Source organism: Varanus komodoensis, unplaced genomic scaffold, assembly GCF_004798865.1.
Source record: "Varanus komodoensis strain SLA01 unplaced genomic scaffold, ASM479886v1 scaffold77, whole genome shotgun sequence".
In the NCBI taxonomy this organism is placed as follows: domain Eukaryota; kingdom Metazoa; phylum Chordata; class Lepidosauria; order Squamata; family Varanidae; genus Varanus; species Varanus komodoensis.
The window spans coordinates 1,528,958-1,550,528 of record NW_025336442.1 but is presented as its reverse complement, the minus strand read 5'-3'; the positions used below and the strand labels follow the sequence as shown (position 1 = coordinate 1,550,528).

Sequence of the window (21,571 nt, the reverse complement as noted above, 5' to 3'; positions counted from 1 at the left end):
CACTGCCTTCACGCCGACTCTCGCACCTTCCGGGCTCCCGGGTGCCGCCTCAGCAAGAGGAGCTGGGGCCCTCCCATCCGGCTTCCCTGGAGAAAAACAGTACTGGGCTGCTCGGCAGACGGAGGGCGACGGCCAAGGGGGGAACTGGCCGGCCGTTCCGCTATAATCTTCTAGACTACGCTTGGGAATCCTCATTTGTCTTCAAAAAAGAAAGGAAGGAAGACGACGGAGGGAAGGGAGCCCGGGGCCCTCGGTCACGGTGCCTCAGCTGCCTTAGACCTCGGGTTGCTTACAGTATAATGAATGTGATATTTTCCTTCATAAATCTTAACACACAAGCAGAATAAAAATCACATTTTTCTCAGGCAACAGTAGCAGTTCAGTAGGTAAATGGTTTGATCACATTTTCGTTTCGTTTTCTGTATTAATAATGCATGCAAGCAGCTTTAGTATTATGGATCCCTCGCTGGCCGGCGCCAAAGCCACCCCATCCCTTTTCACAAAGTCCCCCCGTAGGTCCCCTCCTGCCCTCTCGCAGGCGTTTCCGGCCGGCTGGCAGAGCCAGGGCCTTCTTCGAAGGGCTGTGCAGGGCTCTGGCCACTGGATGCCGGTGCTTCCGGGCCAGCCGACTCCTGGATGACCGAGCCGGGCCCTTCGGCTTCCTCGTTCGGGTCAAACAACTGGCTGGACCCACTGCTCTGCTCAACCGTTATGGTGTTAGTTCTCAGGGCCACCACTGTCCCGGAATCGCTCCTCCGCTCTGCATAGATGCGCTGCTCAAACATCTGAGCAGCGGAAGGCTGGAATTCGGGGTCCAGGGGCACGGCGCTGGCGGCAGAGCCCATGACGGAGCGGTACATCTCCACCCCTTCCGGCAGCATGGACTTGATCTTTGGGAGCCAGCGCTTGCGAACCCGGCGGGCGTTCGTGCACATGTCAGCCGCGATGACGTTCATCTCGCTCTCCTTGAAGCTTGGAGCAAAATTCTGACAATATACTGCGGAAGACAGGAAGGCGTTTCAGCCACGGCCGCCGGGCAGCGACGGCGGGGGCCCGCAGGGGTCAGCTGGGCTGTGGGCCTCACCCACCCGCCCGCCCACCCTTGTGCCACCGTTGGGCCCCAGTGGGAGCCTCCGAGGCAACATCCCGTGGAAGCAACGCTCTGGACGCTTGAACGACCACATAAAGACACCACTTACACTTCACAGCGTTAAGCACACGACTGTCCAGGGGCTTCCTGCTGGGGTCGCTGGTGGACGACCGGATTCCTGTTCCGCAGCTGTTGGCCAGCGTGTTCCTGTCCCAGGAGGCAAGCGGGAAGCAGGCTCACAAGAGCGCACTCGGGAAGAATGACAGCCGCCCGTCAGGCAACGGGGACCCGGGAGGCTGGCGAGGGAAGGGCCCGTTCGCACGGGAGGCCCCGCAGGGCTGCACGGGTTATCTGGGAAAGGGAGTCATGGCGCGCACGGCCCTCTGCATGTCTGAGGTCAGGCGAAGGAGGCGGAGCCGTCTCCAGACACTCTGGGCAGCCGGCATTCCTGGCTACAAGCCCTGGCAGCATGGCGTTCCAGGAGCGAAGCCCAAAATACCTGCAGTCCCAGCTTCTGCCCACTCGAGCCAGGTAAGGCACAGAGAGGGACTCCGCCTGCAGGACAGAGAGCGGCTCCCCACGCCGCCCGCACGTTCCGCTGCTGCTGCGGCTGCTTCCAATCGCCAGCCAGGGATGAGCAAGCGCCACTCTCAGAACGCTGGAGCCTTACCTTGTGTGGAACGGAGCGGCGCCTGTTCTCTCGAGGCTTGCGAGTTGGGTGGGGAAATGTCCAGACCGGCACGAAATACCGCTGCGCTTGGCTGCGCTTGCTCCCTCTGTCCCTGGCCCCACCCAGGCCAGCCCAGGGTGCCCTGGCTCCCCGCTGCTCGGGGGCCCGGCAGCCACGGGCACGTCCCGTGTGCTTGAGCGCAGCTCCTATGCGAAAAAGGCTCTGCCGCCGCAGCCTCTCCTCCCAGGAAGCGGGCCCGGCACTCTTCCCCAGGCCCCTGGCTGAGCAAAGGGGAAGGGGCGCAGCCCTTACCTGTCAAAGAACGTTGCCAGAAGGCGCCGCAAGAGGACTTTGTGTTTCACACCTGCACACAAATGGCAGTTCATCAGTTGCCCTCGGGTGATGTAAACACCAGAGCCTGGGAGGGGGAAAGCAGAGCCACGGAGAGGCGGGCAAGTCACTGGCAGGGCTAGCGCGAGCTTGACAAGTGGGCAGCAGACACGCGTCCCCTGGCGTCCACCATCCAGGACCTGGCTGAGAGGGTGCTGCTTCTGGCGCCGCCAGGTGACCCAACCAGCAACCCAAGAGTGAGCCAAGGGAGAGCAGCGCCTCAAGCGCCCCAGGGCGCCTCAGGGCGAGTCCCTGCCCATGGGAAAGCTGCTCGCTCGGAGAGGGGAAGACCCCCTGCCCGGGTTCAGGGAACACGAGAGCCCACACGTGTGGGCTGAATATGGGTGGAATGAGGGTGGCTGCTGAACACTCTGCGCCCAGCTGTGCTAACAAGCCGTGGTTTGTGCCCAGCCCATGAGCAACCATGGAGGGAACCCGCGATTCGTCGCCGGGCTCGTCACCACGGTTCCCCGCTATGGAGAGGCGCTGGGCTCTCCCGCGCTGGAGGCATTCGAGGCGAAACTGGGCAGCCCCCCAGTGGGATGGTGCAGCAGCAGGGGGTGGGCCCGAGGGCCTCCGCGGCCCCTTCCAACCCTGCTGTGTTTGCTATCTCAGCTAGGTTCCCGCAGCCCAGTAGCCCCCATTTCAAGGATAACCCACAGTTCAAGAACAACCCACCCTCAAGTCTCAAGTGTGGGTTATGGTGCGGTTTGAACCCAGCCTTTGACGCTAGGCAGGGACTTCCCTCCAGCGGGCACACGCCTCAGACGGGGCCCAGGAGGGAGCAGTCATGGGATGCCACGCAGGAGGACATCCTGAACCTGGGTTTGCGACATCCGATGCCGCCCCCTGGCCCTGCGCTGCTCTTACACTCGTTTTCGTAAGGCAGAAAATGACTCCAGCAAAAGACAGGCTGGAGGAAATCAATTAACATGGTAAATTGTGCTTTCTTTGAAAGAAAAAAATCAATAACTCCCCATCGTGGAATTATACAAGTCTGAATAAGTTCACTGTGGACATTAATTTGCTTGTGACCGTGGAGCAAAGCACACGCCCAGGCTAGTGGATCTAAGTAAGTCACAGGAGGCAAGAGGAAGGGCGGCTGGCAAGCCCAACTCGCGGGCAAGCAGAAGCATGCAATGGCCGCGTTACCTGCAACAAGTTCAAGTTTTTCTCCAGGATCTCCTTCTGAGTAGAGTTTGGGATGGCACCGATAGCCGATCTGGCTGATCAGACTCGCCGGAAGGGCGACTAAGTCACGCCGGATGAGGACGCAGGAGCGGCTTTCCAGGGGCACCTGCTCCGGCTTCTCCTGCGGCACTTTGGGAGGGGAGACAACAAGGAGGAGGCGCGTGAAGCTTCCGCGACCTGGTGCTGGGGGCCAGAGGTGAGCGGGGGGGGGGGCGTTACCTGCATAGCCTCCGGTCGACTTGATGTACATCTGCCCGTACTGCTCCTCGGCCATGGTGTCGTAGGCCTCGTCCTCCTCCTCGTCCTCCTCGTTGTGGTACGACGTGGGGCTGTCGGTGGTCGGGATGCTGCTGGCCCCCGGGCTCGTCCGCTCCCCCTGCGCGTACTGGGGCTGCGGCATGCTTGGCACGAGCGTGGCGAGGCTGGGCACCCCGTAGTAGGACACGCGGGAGAGCTTGAGGGGGCCCCCGCTGGAGGAGGAGGAGCCGGAGCCCCCCGCCCCCTCCCGGAAGCCCCCCTCCAGCGACCGCTTGGCGGCCAGTCCTGCCGCCACCGCCGGCAGCTCCAGGTGCTCGTGCTTGACCCGCGCGAGCAGCGGGATGGGCACGGAGGGGGAGGCGGCGTAGGGGGCGGTGGCCGGCGGCAGCGGGTGGCAGGGGCTCTGTGGCTCCGAGCTGGGCTCCTCCGCGGTGGCTGTCTGGGAGTCACAGTGCGGCGAGCTGACTTTGAACATCAGGTCCGTGCCTTTCTCGACGATGTGCTGGATCTGCAGGAAGCCGGCCGTGTACATCACCACCAGCTGCTCGCTGGCCGCCATGGTCAGCTTGCCGGTGTAGCAGAAGGAGAGGATCTGCTGGAAGCAGGCTGGCGGCACGGAGCCCGGCAGCTCGAAGGCGCTCTTGCTGTTGCCGCTGAACAAGTCCCGGAAGTAGAGGCTGCTGGCGGCCAGGACGGCGCGGTGGGCCTTGAAGGCCTGCCCCTTGACCACGATGGAGACGTCGCAGTACAGCCCGAGGAGCCGCTGCTCGTTCAGGGAGCCCAAGACCATGTTCCCGAAGTTGGGGATCTCTATGTGCAGCATCTGCGACATGGCTCAGCCAGCCCTTTACACAGTCGGTGCAGCAGTGTCCGCCGAGGGAGCGTGCATCTGTGGGGGGGGGGGAGGAAAGGAGCGTTTGCTACGGCACAGGCAAAGCCGGCACCGCTTGGTGCCAGTGGTCAGAGCACTGGGCTGGGATGGAGAACCGGGCGCCAGTCCCACTCGCTGGAAGCTCGCTGGGTGATGCTGGGCCAGCCCCTTTTAACGCTTTTAAATTGGCTGCGAAATCTGTATGTGAAAAGTCCTATATTAAGTTTTGGTGATGTCACATTTGAATGTTTTGTGACCGGCATGCAGGGCTTTGGCCAATCGGAAATACAGAGCCACAATAAATGGATATATTTATTTTTCATGGGCGTTCCACATGTTTTCGTCTGGCAAGGGACCCAAAGCAGCTTATACGGCCCTCCTCCTCTTCTCCACATTGTCCTCACAAGGATCCTGTGAGGGAGCTCAGGCTGTGAGTCAGTGACTGGCCCCGAGTCACCCAGGGAGCTTCCTGCATGGGGGGGGGGGGCTGGACCAAGGTTCCCCCACTTCCCAGCCTGACCCAAATCAATATGCCACAGTGGTTGCCCTGGCTTTCGATGACCCCCTCCTCTCCACTTTATCCTCACAGCAACCCTGCATGGTAGGAGAGACGGAGAGCCAGCAACCAGCACAGGTAATTTCATGGCCGCTGGATTTGAACTCGGATTTCCAGAGTTCCAGTTCAGCACGCTAACCATGATGCCACACTGGCACAGCAGGAGAAGAGGGTTCTGCACGATACCCAGAACTCCTTGCAAAAGGAGAAAGTGGGATAAAAAGGTAAGAATAAACAAAGAATAACAAAGAATATAAAGGTAAGAATAAACCAAGCCAAGTATATTGACCACCGATTCTACATCCAGTTCCTAAGGTTAACAGCAACGTTAATAGCATTAACATGAAAGTTAATAGCAATATCCACCCTTTAAAAGGATTTCATAGATTTAAAATGTACATTTTTAAACATTTCACTGATTTAAATTTTTAAAGACTAAAATGAACTTTCAAAATTTATAAAATTATATGTGGGTAATTTGTGAATGTTTCACTTTATACATACCAGTCCCAGTCACTAGGCCACTGAAAGAGTATTTCCTTTATTTGATTTCTAAACCACCTAGCAGCTAAATCTCTTTCACAGAAATGAAAGTCACAAATAGAGCATAACCAACATCATATAAAATCTTTAGCGTATACAACTGAAAAATAACCTCAGGGTTGTTGTGAGGGTTAAAAGGGGAGGGGCAGATCACACAGAGAGCCTTGCGCTCCTGGTAGGTTATCTGGCAGGTGTGATGAACACCAAGGGGCAGTGGGCCCATGCAGCTTCCTTGGAAACAAAACTCTGTTCTCTGCTCAAGATATTTGGGAAAACAATTCCTTCAAGCACTCAGACCCAGGCTGATGCTAGCTGGGAACAGACTTGCACGGCGCCTTGCTTCTCTGGCCGCTCCCGCTTCCCAGCCTCCTGGAAATCCTACATGGAGAGACATGAGACGTGGCTGCGGGGGGGATCTGCACTGTGTGGGGGAGAATCCGCCAAATCCGGGGTCATGGCCTTCTGGGAAGAGCCCTTCCTCTCGTGGAGGATAGGATGTGGGTGCAACCAAGGAGGCAGAGGAGTTCCCGATGGGAGGCCCAGCAGGAAAATCGTGATGTACTGAAGGCAGAGGGAAACCCGAGGGGAAGGCGCTCGGAGCCACCTAGCCGAGAAGCGGGAGCAGGCTCTGCGCTGCAAGGGGGACGACCGGCTGCTGCCCCCCCCCCCCCCGTCCCCACTGGTCTTGGCCCAAAGCAAGCCGCCTGCCAGCTGGGGCCGCCTCAGAATGTCCGGACCTTAGAAAGAAAGGCGAAAACACAAGAGGCACCACACACGGGCAGAGGATGCGCGTAGTAACAGAAGACACAACCAGGGCTTATTGTGTGTGTGTGTGTGTGTGGCGGGGTGGGGATGACGGGCTCAGCATTTCGGATAAAGGCAGGGAGGGAGATTGCCAAAGCTGCCATTCCCGATCGGCCCCCTGCAGATGCGTTGGACTGCAAGTCCCATCATCCCCAGCCAGAGCACGTTAGTCCAAAAGCCCTTTCACCCCCAGCCAATCAGACACAACCTGCAACATCTCCGGCCAAGCAGACACCCTCCCGCGGTGTCAGGCCACAGTGCCCATCATCCCCGCGCCACTGGGCGGCCTCCGGACGAGTCCGAGGCTGCGATCCCCCGTCAGGGGACGCGTCAGGGGGATGCCTCAAAAGGCCGCACGATGCGGCAAGGCGAGCCCAGAAGTTGCGCCGCGAACTCCGGCGAGGCGGCGGCGGCGGCGGCGGCAGCGCTGCGCTGCGCTGCGCTGCCCCGTCCGAGCCGCCCTGCGCGGGGAAGGCGCCGCACGGCCCGGATCCCGGAGCGCGCAGGTGGGGCGCAGCGCCGGGCGGCCGGTGGCGGGCAGGGGCGCTGGCTTCGCGCAGGGGCGATCGCGGGGCCTGCGCGCCACGGCCAGGCTCCCGTTCCCGGCGCTGGCCCCGAGGCGGACGCAGCAGCGCCCGGCCGGCCGGGCAAAGCCGCCCTCCCGAAGCAGACTGCGAGCCCCTTGAGCTGCGGGGGAGGGGGGGCATGCTGCTCCCCACCCGAGCGGGAGGAGGCGCTCGCCTGCCCCCTCCCCGCCTGCAGCATGGCGCCTCTCCGGGGAAGGGCAGCCGACGCGCGCCCCGCGCGGGACCTCGTCCCTCCCGCCGCCAGCCCTCTGCTGCCAGGACACGGGGTCCACGCGCCCCACGCGCCCCACGCGGCCCCGGCCACTTCGACAGCGGCACGGCCGGCCGGCCGAGCCCGCTTCGCGAGGAGGCTCCAAGCGGCTCGGGGACGCCCAGCTCCGCCACGGACTGGCGGCTCGCAGTCCGGCCAAGAAGAGCAAGTGGGCGCACAATGGAGGGCTCTGTTCTCCCCCTCCCCCCTCCGGGCACGTACGGCCGCGAACCCTCCGAGGTGCGGAACCCCCCAGGGAGGGACACGCAGAGACAAGCCTGCGGCAGACCGGGCACGCACACGCAACCGGAGGCGTGCAAAAGTACGGAACACGCTCGGACCCGGGGACACGCCAGCACAATCTCGCAAACGCAGGCAGGCAGGCAGGCGAGCAGCGCAGCCCGGGCGCCAAGCTGCGGCTCCGAGCCAGCCCCCCCTCGCGCCTGCCCTGCACCCTCAAAATCGGGGCCACGCGCGTCGCCCTCCCCGGCCCCGCTCTCGCCCTCCCCACGGTGGCCGCTCCGTCTCGTGTGGACGTACCTTAAAACTGCGCACAATTCACGCGCCGCTTTTGTCGGGGAGACAAGCCCCCGGCGTCCGCCTCGGGCACCCGACGCGCTCCGCTTGGGAGGCAGCAGCGAGCCCGCTCTGGGCCCGGGGGGGGGCGCGGGGGGGGGCTGCCGCGGGGGCCGAGCGCCCGAGCCCTCAGCTCCGGCTTCTCCCGCTCAGGCAAGTCTCCCCAGCGCCGGCGGCGCGGAGCATCTCAATGAACGGGCCGGAAGCAAGTTAAGATTCTGGCCATTCCCCGCGCTGAACGGAGCCCTTTGAGGAGGGCAGCTGAAACCAATGCCAGCTTCACCCTGGAGCCTGGGAGAAGAGGAGAGGAGGGGCGGGGCGGGGGGAGGAAGGAACGGCTCGGCGGGTGCGGGGGGCGCATCGGTGCCAGAGGAATGCTGCGAGTGTCGGTACAGGAGAGACTTTTGATGAGTCACTGCAGTGCAAACAAAGATGGCAGAAATACTGTACTGAGCCGCTGATGAAATGCTGAGCGCTGCCACGGCGCCCAAGACACCCGCCCCCCCCCCCCCCGCGCCGCTGGATTTATGGCGCAGTTTTGCATCTGAATTACACCGTAAACCGGCCCCTTCTGCCATCCGGAGTGTCAAAGCATTTAAAGTATTCCAAACAGTCCGCAGAGCTGCTGCAGTTCTCTGGTTAACTCTTCCCGGGACGGAGAGGAATTGGGCAGCTGGGGCAGCTCAGTCAGGAGGGACCGGGGCCGGGAGGGTGTCCAGGGGACACTTCTCACCGGGGAAGAGGCCATCCCAAATGCCACCCCAAAGCATTCTCCTCTGCCTGGAGCACGCTGGCGGCACAATTCACACACACACACAACACCCCACACCAAGATTTGCCCTGAGTCCAGTATTAAGTTTCCACAAACGCGTCTGACCCCAAACTCAGAGGTGTGGAAACCCCCTGGGGAGGAGGTCACCAGCTGCTGGCAGGGCATCCCCTCCACCTCCTTTCCAACATGTGTCCAGCCTGAGTCAGCGCGCAACCCCCTGCCGGCACGACTGGAGCCTGGCCTGTGGCGGCGGCCTCCTTGGGAGCAGGGCCTCGTTGCGCATGGCCCCCCCGCAAGCCGCTCCGCGCACCAAGCCAAGCGGCACCCATGACAGACTCCGGCCTGTGCTTACTAGAAGCAGAACCCTCTAGGGCAGTTCTGACAGCGGCTCTACCTAGTCGCACTTACTAGCAGCTGCATCCCTTATCACCACCGGTACTTATGAACCTTAGTACTTACTATGAGTAGTAAATACGCAAACACTTTGGTTCGCCACAATCAAGTGTCAGCACTCCACACTCCACGCTTCCCTCTGAGGTGCCCCAGCACCGGACGTTCAGCAGATGCCTCCCGGAGACTTTTGCCTTTTTGGGAGGGAGTTGCTGCTTGAATAAGAGCCCCCAGCGCCAGAAAGAGAGCAAGAACGAGAGAGGGAGGGAGACGGGTGGGCAGAGCAAGAGCGTGGGGGGGGGCACCACCTTCCACAAAGCACCCACCACCACGGTCACCTCTTGCCTCCCCTAAATTGCTGGGCCATATTTGGACCACCTTCCGGTCGGCGTTGCCTTCTCGTCGCCCAGGCTCAAAGGCAAAGGCGGCCCAGAGGTCGGAAGGCGGAAGAGCCACTCCTGCGGTGCTCTTTTGCAGTCGGGGGCACCGCGGAAGGCTGAGCGCTGGGGCACTCGCACGCCGTGCCCGCCATGCAGGGGGTGGCCCATGCGCGGAATGGCCACCAAGGGCAGGCGGCGCCCATTCTTGAGAAAGCAACCTGGCGGAGTGGTGAGGAAGCCCACCTGAGACCTGCGGCCCAAGGCACGGGCGGCTCACTGAGGTCCGAAATGTGCGTGCTGCTCCCTGGGACCCAGGCCGAGATGGTGCTGGAGACGGCCCTGCATTTGGCAGTGTGGCCATTTTAAACATTAAAAATAGAAAGAGCATAAATTGAGGGGAAGGCAACACATCAGAGACACAAGATGGATTAGTCCCCTGCAGCACTTGGGCTAAGCTGAGGAAAACCACCTTCCCAGACACACCAGAGAGGCTGGGGTGCGTCCCCTCCCAACTCTGAGCCCGGTCTGGGACTTAACCTAGCAGCAGGAGGAGCCGGAAACCCAGGGGCATGGGGCCAATGGGGAGCAGCCTAGGGAGCTTACATTATGTACCAAAACAAGTGGCTAGCCCTCAGGGTTAAAAGAGGAAAGAAGCAGGAAGGTGGCACTTCAGAAATACATAATGAGCTTGGCCCATTTGCATAGTTCAGTTGCCATGTCATTAGCTTAATTTGCATTGCATTTTCGCAAGCACAGAAGAAGCCCAGTTACAGCTGGCAGACATGCAAAGCTTAAAAAATAATAATAATTCTACAGTATTTTGATCTTTAAATGGCTTTGCCCTCAGCGGTCAAGAATCAGAGCCAGAGCTCCTTGCTGGGGATGGGGTCGCATGAGAATATTACTTGACTCTGGATATCGAGCAAGACGTAATGAATTCAGGGTTTTACAAAATGCTGTCCTCCTTGCCTCCTGTGTTTTCTTACATTGCCCAGCAACCGCAGCAGCCGGAAATAACTTCTTTTTCTCCAGGATGAATGCTGGAGTTCTAAAGAAGTCGCTAGACGTCTTTGTGGAGGAAAAAGCCTGGGGCCTGCACTGCCCGCCCCTGCGGGGGGTGGGGGTCTTCATTCAGACAGCAGCCTTGGCATGGCAGGCAGCCCTGATGAAACTCCCAGCCACCTGTAAAAGGTAATTGGGGGTGACCGGCGGCCCCTGAAGGGGGACCGAGAGGGTAATGCACTTCCCATCATAAGGAACCGAGAGCAGATAGAAACAGCTTCTCTGTGCTTGGGAGAGGTGTGGTGCCTAATTTGGAGAATATAAGCAGAGCCTGCGGGGCCTGCCCAGTCGGACAGTCCATCCTCGCTATGACCGATCAGCTGTCCAGAGGAGACCCATCAGCAGGACATGAATGCTACAGACCCTTCCACCCATGTTCCCCAGCAACCAGTGGACTGAAGGCGGCACAGAGCCACCGGGACTGGGAGCCATCGATCGCTTCCTCCTCAATGAATTGGCCCGATCCGCTTTCAAAGTCATCCGAGTTGATGCGCTTCGCTGCATCTCACGGAAGGAAATCCCACCGTTCAGCTTCAAGGCAGGACCTTCTGGGTTCTGACGCGACGAGCGCAGGCGCGAAGCGTCTCCCTGCCACGTCCTCCATGCCGGGAGTCGGGCGTCTTTCCTGTCTTCCCTATCCAGCAAGGAAGACGTGGGTGAATCTAACACTACCTGGGGCACCCATGTTCAGAGAGGAGCTGGGCACGCCTGGCTGACGGCGCGGCTCTGTTCAAAAGGCGCAACGCACGCCCTGAAGGACAATTCAGTCCTCTGCAAAAGGAGGTAAAGGCCGCAGGGCAGCCATAGGCAAGCGTCTGGCGGGTGCTTGGAAAGCGATCCATGGCACCTCTGGTCCCTGGGCATGTGGCAGAGACGGGGGTCCCTGGCTCCGGAGGGTGCAGGCCTCACTGGGGGGGTGGGGTGAGCACAAGATGCCCCATCTGCCTTAACAGCAATGTGGCCCCTTTGCTTTCTCTTCCCGGCCTCCAGAACGGGAGAGCCCTGTTTGGCCCCATCAGACGGGTCCAGGGGCGCCCCCCTCTGGGCTCACTTCCCCGCACCAGCGCCTCCTCCGCCCTGCCGATGCCCCTCCGCCCTCGTGCAGGCTGCGGCCGGTGGGCTCATGCTCTGCGGCCCCCTTGCCCTGGCCCCCAGAGAAGGGGGGGCCCAAGGGGCCTCGGCCGGCCAGGTCGGGCCCTTCTCGGTGGCTGTGCCCCCCCGCTGGCTCCTGCCCCTCATGGTTACCAGCACCTCTGCACCCCACCCATGTCCCCGTTACACCAGCCCTCACGGTCCTGGGAGCTCCCCAGTGCCCGTGGCTTGCTGCCTGCTGTGCCTCTCCAGGCCGCCATTCCCCTGGTGCCCTCTTGTGTGGACTGTGCAAGGAGGCGCTGTTGTCCCGTCCGCACCAGCTGAGGGGGCCTGCCTCGCAGGGGTGCTGTGTCAGTGACCTGCCGCTGAATGCCTGGGAATGCCGGCTCGCTCACTTGCATTTTGCCGCAGCAATCAGGTGTCTCCCTGTGAGTCAACCTGCAAGCTGCCACAATCATTTCCTTGGGGTCACAAGAGCTTCTTGCTCCTGGCCAGGGCAGGGCAGGGCAGGGCAGGGCAGGGAAAGGAAAGGATCCTCATGCTCCCCCTCTTTCCTGCTCTCTGTGTCTCCAGAGACCCGCTGCAGATCAGTGCAGAAGCTTGTCCTGCCTGCAGGCCAAGTCACCTCCGGGCAGGACCAAAGGCAAAGAGGGAGGCTCAAACACAAACAAAAACGCAAGCAGACAGTCGCAGACAGTCGTGTTTGTGCTCTTCCTGCTGACAACGCAGCCTCAGGAGCAGGAGGTGCGGGGGTGGGGGGGTTACAGAAAAATGCAGGAACCCACCAAGCCATGGATGGGTGGGGGAACAGAGGTGGAGCCTTCTGGGAAACTCGCCCCCACAAAACGTATCCCCTTCTGCACTCCTGGTCAAGCACACAGAGCTTCTGATGTTCTAAAAAGTGTATCTGGAAGATCTGAGCAAGCCTCTCTTCAAATTAAGGAGCGAGGACCTATGGCCAGCAGATAAACTGAGGCTCTGGGCCGGAAATTTGGTGCCGTTTGTTCCCTGGGTTCTTTACATATGGGCATCTGGACTCGCGCGTTATTCTGGTTGCACAGGTGTGCGTGTGTGTTCGCCCTGGAGAGGTCTTTTCCCCTGCTTGCACCGTCCAGCTAAGACAGGAGCAGGGGCCCTGTCATCGCAGGAGGCCGCCGCTCCGCTCCAGTTTGCGTTCAGCCAGGCTGCGTTTGGAGCATGGCATCCGGTTCTGGTGCCCTGTTTTGGGAAGGGGAAGGACAAGCCAGAGGGCATCCGGAGGAGAGGGGTGGGGAAGGCGAGGGCTCTGGGAGCCAAGTCCCTGAGGAATGGCTGACAGAGCTGGGTGTGTCTGGCCTGGTGAAGGAAACATGAGCAGAGGCCATGTCGGTGGTCTTCCCGTACCCAGAAGGCTGCTGTGCACAAGATGGAACAGGGAGCTCTGCACATCTCCCAAGGGCAAAGCAATAACGGATGCATGAAAGCCGCAGACCTTGGCAAAACCTTGGGCAAAACCTTCCAACCAGAGGTCTAGTTGGCAGTGGGACAGGTTGCTCTGGGAGGCTGTGTGTTTCCTTTGCTGGAGATGCCTAAGCAAAGGCCGGGCTTTAGCCTGCTGGACAAGATGATCTCTGAGGTTCCTTCCAGTTCTGCGACCTGCTCCCTCTGTTTTGCTACCTAAGCTGTGGAAGGCACAATGTGGCTCTGACATGTGAAGTGGCAGCAACTGACCTGTTTTTGCTTCCCAGGTGTACTTTGGAAGCCCGGCAGGTGGCAATGGTGTGCACAGCTTCCAGTGACAGTTGTCTTCACAGCTTTTGAGCTGTGTCCTTAAGAAAAAGTTGCTTGGAGCCTTTCAAAATTCCCAGCTGGCTGTATGAAAATGCAGATTTTTGCCAAACACAGCTCAAAGGACAGGAAGCTCGCCCACCAGCTTCCTATCTGTTGAGGTATTGTGGCCTGATTAAGGGAGGTCTGCAGCCCAAGCAGGATTCTGCCACACGCTGAAGTCTCCAAGCTCCGGGAGCAACCTATGCAGCCACCCTGTGCGATCCAACTCCCCGTCATGCAGCCATGGAATTAAGGGAACCTGACATGCAGGCGTGTGCCCGCTCCCCAGCTGGCTGCTGCTGGCCAAAGACCCAAGCTGGGGGATGCACCCTTGTCTTCCTGAAAGAACACTGCAGGGGAGACCAAAAGAAGAGGAAAATTGGCTCCAGACACCAGCCAGAGAACAAACAGTTGCAGGAAGGGTGCAAAGAGAGAAAGCGGGAAAGAATGTTTAACAGCAAGGTACTGATTTCTGAGCTTTACTCCTTTTCCCTCCCTTCCTGTTCCCCGTCACTTTCCCTTTTGTGCCATGAATCTCTGATTTCCCAGGATTTTAGATTCCACTGAGTGATTTTGGATGTTCCCCAGTTTGGTCTGACATGACTTTTAGGCTATGTATGGCTGAAGACAGGGAAGGTCTCATTATTCACCTCTGCTTGTGAGCCTTTTTCAGGCCCAACAGTGGGGTAAAAATACTGCAAACCAATCTGTCAAACTTGCTTTCCACACAGCTGACAATTGTGCACATTCCATCTGGAGGGAGGAACCCACAGCTAAGTGGCCAGAGCACTTGATTTGCATGCAAAAAGCCTCAGGTTTAAACTCCCAACATTTCCACTTTATAAGATCTTGGAAAGCCACATTTGGGACAGACTGCCTGGAGAGGTGAACAAATCTGGCAGAAAATACTGGGCTAACGTGGACCGATAAATGGATGCTTCAGAACAACCTTCCCCAACCTTCGCCAGGATGTCTGCTTGGACATGTAAGCACTTGGGAATGAAAACCCGCTGGAAGGGAACATGGGGTCAATGCAGCAACGGGAAGAGAGACTTCATTTTTCTTTCTGCCAACATAAGGAAGCGACCAAGGGCCAGAGCGCTTCCTTGCGATGGGCCACTTCTCAAGTAATATGCCTTGCAGCCCCCCCCCCCACACTGTTATTGTTGATGGTACTTTATGCAGTGTTTTAGGCTTTTTTAAAAACAGCCCAGAGAGCTTTAGTTATTGGGCAGCACAGAAGTAAAACAGGAACTATCATCATCATCCTCTCCTCTCTCCTCCAGGTTCCTCAGGCTCACACAATGCTGAGGTCCTCAGAAAAAGCAACTGCACTGTGGCCGTGGGGCAGCAGGGCTGGGAGCATCCAGTTTCAGGAGATACAGCAAGACAGCAGACCTCATTGAGGAAGATGGTGCCCATGGTCAGGGCACCATCCCTTGCAGCCTCACGGGAATCCAGGCTGACGTTGCATGTCTGAGTCTCAACACAACACACAGAAAAGGTGAGGCCAACCGAGGAGAAAACCTACCAGGGACCCTCTGGCAGCTGCACCCCTTCCCGCTCAAGGGGGAAGCCCAACTTCCCTGGGAAAAGGGTTTCACCCCACTCCAGGAGCTCCAGCCCTGCACCCCAAGAGTAAGTAAAATCAGGGAAGTGTTGGCTTTGGTGCACCATCCATTCTTTTAAATGGAAACATCTGCAGAGGAGAGAAAACACATCCAGATAGCAGAGCTCTCCCTGTTCCTCACCTCGGCAACAGGGGAACAGCTGCAGAAGCAGGAGCCCAGAAAAATGCGGGGGGGGGGGGAGACATGGCCATTTTAGAACCGAGCTGGTGAGGACAGGCAAAGTCAAAGATGGGGCACCCCCTTCCCAGCGCCCACCCGAGACACTGCAGCCGCTTCATGGGGACTCCCTCCCCACCCTTCCTGCATTTCAACACTCAATAAACAGTCCCTGCAGTGACAGAGAGACAGAGAGGGAGGAATACCGAACAAAGTTAACCTCATGCCTCTGCAAGAGCAGCATTTGTTCGGAAGGACAGCAACCCGCACGGTTTGCTCTTTGCAACCCGCCTCGAAGAGAGCCAGACAAGCAGAAAGCCAAGTAGAAAATACCGGTACCTGGGAGGTGCTTTTCGTTCCAGCACTTTGCCTAGTGTGGTGGAACGGCCTTGCGCTTGTGTGCGCGCGCGTGTGGTCCCCCCTTTCAGCGAGTTACTCTGTGAGTCAGCAGAAACAGACATGAGAGAACACCAGGAATGCTGCCTGGGTCTGATGCAACGGAGCCGCTTTATTTAGAGAGAGCGCGAGAGGGGGAGAGAGAGAGGGAGAGAGCGCACAAGCACAAGCGAGCGAGCTGGACCAGGACTGGGAGGAGGGAGGGGATCCATGCCTGCTCTTCGGTGTGGGGGGGGGCATGAATATGCACAGCAGGAGGAGGCGGGGGAGATGGAAGCCGGGCTGCTCCTCAGATGAATGGCTGACACCCTCCTGACTCTTTCTTCTCCCTTGAAAGAAAACTGCAGGACGAAGGCCAGACTTGGACCCTGTGGGGAAATGCAACCGGCGCCAAGGGATGCTTTTTGCGGGAGCTGCATGGGTCCCGGGGGTCCAGGGGAAGTCCCCTGCTCTGGTCGGGGCAAGGTGTGCCTTCTGCACACAGCCAAGGAAAAGCTGCAGGAGGAGGCTGCCTCTTGCCTGGAGTCGCGGCCCCCAAGGACTGCAGGAGCTGTTGGGGTTCCTGGCAGGAATTTGCCTTTCCCTGTCTGGAGATGCCGGTGGGGATCAGATGGGAGCCTTCTGTGTGCTGACTGGGGCACTGAGCGCTGCCCTACAGCCATTCCCCTTAAAAGCAAACTAAGGCTCTAGCCCTCATGGCCCTGAGAAAGGACTGCTTTAAAGCAGATCGTAGTCAGACCAGTGGCCCATCTGGCCCAGAACTGCCAGCACAGACCAGCAGCCGCTGCTCTCCAGTGGTCCAGGCAGAAGTTTTTCCTGCCCTGCCTAGAGATGCTGTCAGGGGCTGCACCCAGGACCTTCCGTAGGAAAGCGGGGCTCTGCCAGCCGAGCGACAGGCCACCCTCAATCCAGCAAGCTCCCCGGGCTGCTCCCCGCCACAGAAGCTGGCCTGGGGAGAACTCCCTCCCCAGTTGCCCTCGCCTGCCCCGCCACTGGGGGGATGCAGCGCTTGGTCTGAAGGTGTCCGACAGCCCCCCACCTCAATTGCCACTGAGCTGCACTCAAAATGCCGACTGCCTGCTCGCCCCGTCACATGCTGCTTCTCCAACCAGGCGCCTGGGATGCTAGGTCCTGGAGCAAAGAGGCACAGCAGTTCTGAAACGTGTGCAGGGATTTCGGGAGGCAGTCGAAGCCGCCTTGCGCGCATGGATGCTGCGCTGTTGTGAGGCCAGAGAATGCCCGAGAGCTTCTGAGCAGCCCAAAGGTGGACCTCCAAAAACCCTCTTTCTCACAGCAGAGAATCTGGGCAGCGGGGAACATGCCCAAGGAGATGTTCTTGCCACCCTGGCCAACACATATTTTGCATGGCTGGTTAATGATCTGCGAATAACAGTGCTGAAGGGTCAGCAAAATGGCTCTTTGATGCCCTCTAAGATCACAGAGAGGCATGCAAACTATATTTCTCTGCTGCATCTAGAATCTTGAGATGGGCATTATTTTAAATTTGCATTTTTAACCCACTTGGCTGTTGCATGGATGCTTCCATGCATACCCATCACACCCACTCTTGGGGCAATCAAAGAATGACATTTGTTTTTTTGGGAGGGGGCAAACCTGTGTGTCAGCCCACAAGCAAGCCAGGCATTGTGTGGAGGGCAGGACCGCGGCCGGCCGGGCCCTCCCACAGGGCCGTTTCCCTGGGGAGGGAAGCCTCCCTGGGTTGCGATTTCAGTGCCTGCTGTAGGCAAAATGCATGAGGAAGTCCTTGCCCAGAGAGGTTGCACAACAAGAACGGAGGGCGGGTCAGCTCAGAGATGTCCCAAGGCATTTTGGTGTCCGAGGCAGACAAAGCAGCCACCAATTTCACGCTGGTGAAACTCCAGTCACGGCAACAGGTGCGTGTCTGTCCGTCCACGCCATCGTGCCCAGACGGCGAAACCGGGACCCCTGAAACTTGGTGTGCGAGCAAAGGATGTGCTCCTTGGGTCCTTCGGCCTTTTAAATGCAACAGCTGCTTAGTTAATTTAAATACGCCCACATGAGTGGTTGAAGCCGCAGTTGCACCTTCAGCCACGCAGAAGGTAGTGTCTCCTAAGCAGCACATACCTCGGCAGGCCATGCAGTCTGGAGCCAGCAGAGAGTGGGAGGCCCAGAGACACACTTACGCACCTGCCCACACCGGGGAACGGGGGACTAGGGTGGCCGACCCATTCCCTCTGAGAGCTGTAAATATGCCCCACGGCAGGGGCCGTGCCCAGGCACGTGTCTTCATTCAGACGCAGCCGCCCAGGTCCAGCCTAGCTCTGTAAATCTACTCAAAGGCATCTACCCAATTAGGGCCTATCCCAAGCAAAACCAGGCACATTTGTAGCATGATAATAAAACTTGTAACTGACCACAGGCTGCCCTGTAACCGGCCAGAGAGCTTCAGCTGATGGAGTTGCAGAGATGCGACAGAATGGATAAAAGAGCAGAGCTTCTCTTGTGTTGGATGCAATATGTTCCTCCGTTTCCACCCAAGACATGCCAGAGAGCCTTTTTTCTATTACACAGAAGCCCCCTGAAAGGTCACCTTTGTGTTCTTACAACCCCCCTGCAAGGCTGCAACAGATAAAACTGAGGTCTTGCCCCAGGACCAGAACCATGCCCAGGCAAACGCATCCCTCACCTGGGTTTTGTCTGGAACTACTGGACACCCCAAGCATTGGACACTACTCGGCACCTCGAGGGAGAAGAGCAGGTCCAACCGCTACAGTACGCAAGGGAGACAAAGGCTCGTCCCCAGAACTGTGCTCATTACAAGGCAGGGAGAGCTGATAACTCACTCTCATCGTTAATATTCATAGCTTGGTTTATTTGCATATTGAGCCATAAATAGTTGGCGCCGAGGTGAAATACAAAGTGCTCCACTTGCATTTCTAATTGTGCCTAAAATCAAATGTAATCTTTTCTCTCTCAGATGTGTTTAGATTTACATTTGCTGCTCTTGCAGCTCAAGTCTCATATTGCAAAATTTATCTCAGGAACAAAGAAAAGGTAAGTTTTTTATCATGAGATTTCAAATAAAAAGCCATTGAAATAATAATAGTAATACTTTAAAAATGCCAGATCAATCTAGATTAAAAATTCAAGGCTGACAAAGTTGTATTAGGTAGGTAGAATCTGGACAAGAGAAGCATGTCATGCATAGCAACCAAAGGCAGAAGCCCTCCTGCATAACAGGTGGCTGCGGCAGGACCAAGGACAGCTCCGTGCTGGCCAGAGCCCTCTGCTAGAAACATCGGAGGATGTTGTCTCAGCAGGGAGAGGCAGGAGGCTGAGGCCTTAAGGAGGGAGGCGCAATCTGTGGCGTGGTCAGCCTGGCCTCTTCTGGAGGAGCTGGCTGCATTGTTCAAGGGCCCATCTGATCCTGTGGGGCAGCAGGAGCAGAGGTTCCTCCGATGAGTTATAAGACAGCAAGGCTATGTGGCCAGGCCAGGAGTGAGATGAACCTGGAATGGTGTCCTAAAAAGGCCAAGAACTGGAAAGAACACATGCCCAGCATTCATGTGATCCAAGCTTGTTTTAGCCTGTTGCAAATAATTGGTGAGCTACAGACAGAATCATAGAAGAGGAGAGCTGGAAGGGGCCAAGAAGGCCTAGGTGCCGGACACGAGGTCACACCATCCCACTCAGAGGGCTGTCCAGTTTCTTTCTGAACGTCTCTATTGTGGGAGAGCCCACCACTTCTCCAGGCAGCTGGTTCCACTGCTATATTGCTCTGAGAAAGGACCGTAGCTCAGCAATGGAGCTGCTGATGTGCAAGCAGAAGACTCCAGCTTCAAGCTCCAGCATTTTCAGGAAGGGCCGAGAAAGACCCTCATCAGATACCCGGGAAAATGGCTGTTGGCCAATACATGCACTGGGTGGATAAAACAAGCCCCTGCTCTCCAGGGCTGCCAGATCTGTAGCAGGGCATTTCCGCAACTATCGTTAGTCTTCAGGCTAAGCCGGTTAAGACTGTCCCCAGGAGCAATGAATTGTTCCTCGTTCCCCACTTACGGATGCTTGCATATGAAGCCACTGCACTGCTGCTTGCTAAACCTGCCATGAGGGGCCACCCCCTTTATGCTCCTGCCTAAGTCAGTGTATTCCCCTCTCACACACACGCAGAGGGGCATCGTGCAAGAGGCAACGGGATGCAGGCCGCGGCAGGTCAAAGCATGGCAGCTGAGTAGCACAGCGTAACCCAAGGCTGGCCTAGGAACATGGGAATCTGCTTGACGCTCACCTAGCCCAGCACTGCCAGCCTGGACTGGCGGCAGCAGCTCTCCGAGGTTCAGGCTGGAGTCTTCGCCCCAGGACGTATCTCCCCACTGCCAGGTGGTGGCCTTCCAGATGTTTGTCTCTGATGCGCAGCAGCCCCATGCAGGGTAGCCAATGGTGGGAATCCTACTCTAGCACATCCGGCAGGCTCCCAGTTGGCCCTAGAGAGAAGTGAAAGCGAACTGTTCCGAATCCCTTACTCGTTCCCCTGTGGTTTTGCACCCTTTCAGCAGTGCTCTGGCATCGTGCCCAGACCTAATTTTAAACCCATTTACTAGAACTCCCACAAATTAAAGGAAATGAAGATAAGTGTTGTAAGAATCCTTTGGGCCAAATAACAAGCTAAACATCTTCTTCCAGGCACATCGAAAGCAAGGCCCTAAACCACAAAACCAAGATTTCCCCAAAGTTCTTATGCAACACCTGTGTTAAACGCTGCATCAGTTCGTGAAAGGATTAGAGAGAAGATGCCAGCTTTGGGGCCATCAGCCCCAGCACTGAAGACAGGAACGCACAATTATGGTGAATGGAAGGAGAACAGTGTGGAAGGGAAGGAGAAAGGGAGGTCCACATGGCAGAGAGACAGACCCCACCTGAGAGCTTCTGTATGGCCTGAAGTGCCCAGGCCTGCCTAATCTTGGAAGCTAAGCAGGTCTGGGCCTGGTTAAAATCTGGGGCGGGGGGGGGGGGTGACCTGAAAGGTTGTGAACCACCCAGAGAACTTCAGCTTCAGGTGGTACAGAAATGTAATATAATTATAATAATTAATGGGCACAGTTCTTTAATTGCCCAGTGAGCTGTGTGGCTAATAGGGCAGTTTAGAAATAAATAAATACAAAAATAGCCACGTGCAAGGGTTGAGTGCAAGCTGTTATTGAACAAGATGTTGTTGCAACCTGGGGCATGCTGGGAGTTGGAGGAGGTCTCCCCACTGAAACATGCATACATTCGTATCTTGGGTATATGAACTCCAGTTTGTTCTCTCTGCCTGATGTCACCCCTGAAGCAGAAAGAGTGTGCGAGCTAGATGGCCGCAGGGGGAATGGAGCTGGGCAGCCGGAAACCCCTGCTAGCTGTAGCGAAGAATGCAAGGCCAGGGAGGGCTCGCAGCATTCAACAGGATGCACGGGGGCTCCGATGTGCCAAAGACACCTCTCCTGGCACCTGCCAGGCTCCCTACCTCTCCTTATTTAGAAATAAATAAGGTTTCAAGATAGATCTGAGAAATAAAGATGGCAGGCACCGTCTTGCTTTGCATCTCAAACAGTGGCTTTCGCCTTTCAGAGCTCAGATGCCACTTTCACTTCAAAGCTTGGGAAAGGGGACCTTGGTTTTTAGTCTCGACAGTCTTGCTTGTGGGCCACTGCAGTGAATGGCCAAGCTGCCCTCCAACATGGCAGCCATCCTGTGAGAGTGCCCACAACACCCTCTCAGAACTGCTGACGTGCCCAACAGTGCAGAAAGTTTGAGGGACCCAAGACCAGGCCAATCGCCAAACATTTTGCACCACAACCGGGATAACTGTACAAGAAGATGTCGTGGCTTTAATCAGCCTTCCACCATCCCACCTGGATGGCCAACAGCAACCACCTCGTTCCATGAAGGAGCGCTTGCATCCATATATGCCCAGCCGCCCCTTGAGATCGGCGGGGGAGGCCCTTCCCCAGGAACCCTCCGTGAAGGAAATTAGGAGGGTGGGTACTCGGAGGAGGGCTTTCTCTGCGGTGGCGCCTAAGTTATGGAACGCGCTCCCCAGAGAGGTCCGCCTGGCGCCGTCGTTATTTGTTTTTCG

The 21,571-nt window shown here is 57.7% G+C and overlaps 1 protein-coding gene across 6 annotated transcripts in view; it reads right to left on the bottom strand.

The window, feature by feature from the left end:
* Positions 1-339: 339 nt before the first annotated feature.
* The window catches only part of NACC2 (NACC family member 2), a 53,812-nt gene continuing 32,580 nt past the window's right edge, over positions 340-21,571 (bottom strand). Inside the window, exons 1-6 of one of the 6 annotated variants that reach the window (XM_044453142.1) lie at positions 19,745-19,935; positions 3,561-4,488; positions 3,303-3,470; positions 2,073-2,178; positions 1,200-1,297; positions 340-997 (exon numbers count right to left, since the gene is read on the bottom strand). In XM_044453142.1, the coding sequence (XP_044309077.1) occupies positions 498-997; positions 1,200-1,297; positions 2,073-2,178; positions 3,303-3,470; positions 3,561-4,431 (1,743 nt within the window). In that variant the 5' untranslated portion in view covers positions 4,432-4,488; positions 19,745-19,935 and the 3' untranslated portion in view covers positions 340-497. Of the gene's footprint in view, positions 998-1,199; positions 1,298-2,072; positions 2,179-3,302; positions 3,471-3,560; positions 4,489-5,681; positions 5,904-7,750; positions 7,807-9,571; positions 9,720-15,417; positions 15,487-19,744; positions 19,936-21,571 lie in introns of those variants that run through there. The other 5 variants (XM_044453141.1, XM_044453146.1, XM_044453140.1 and 2 more) reach the window with 5 other exon arrangements.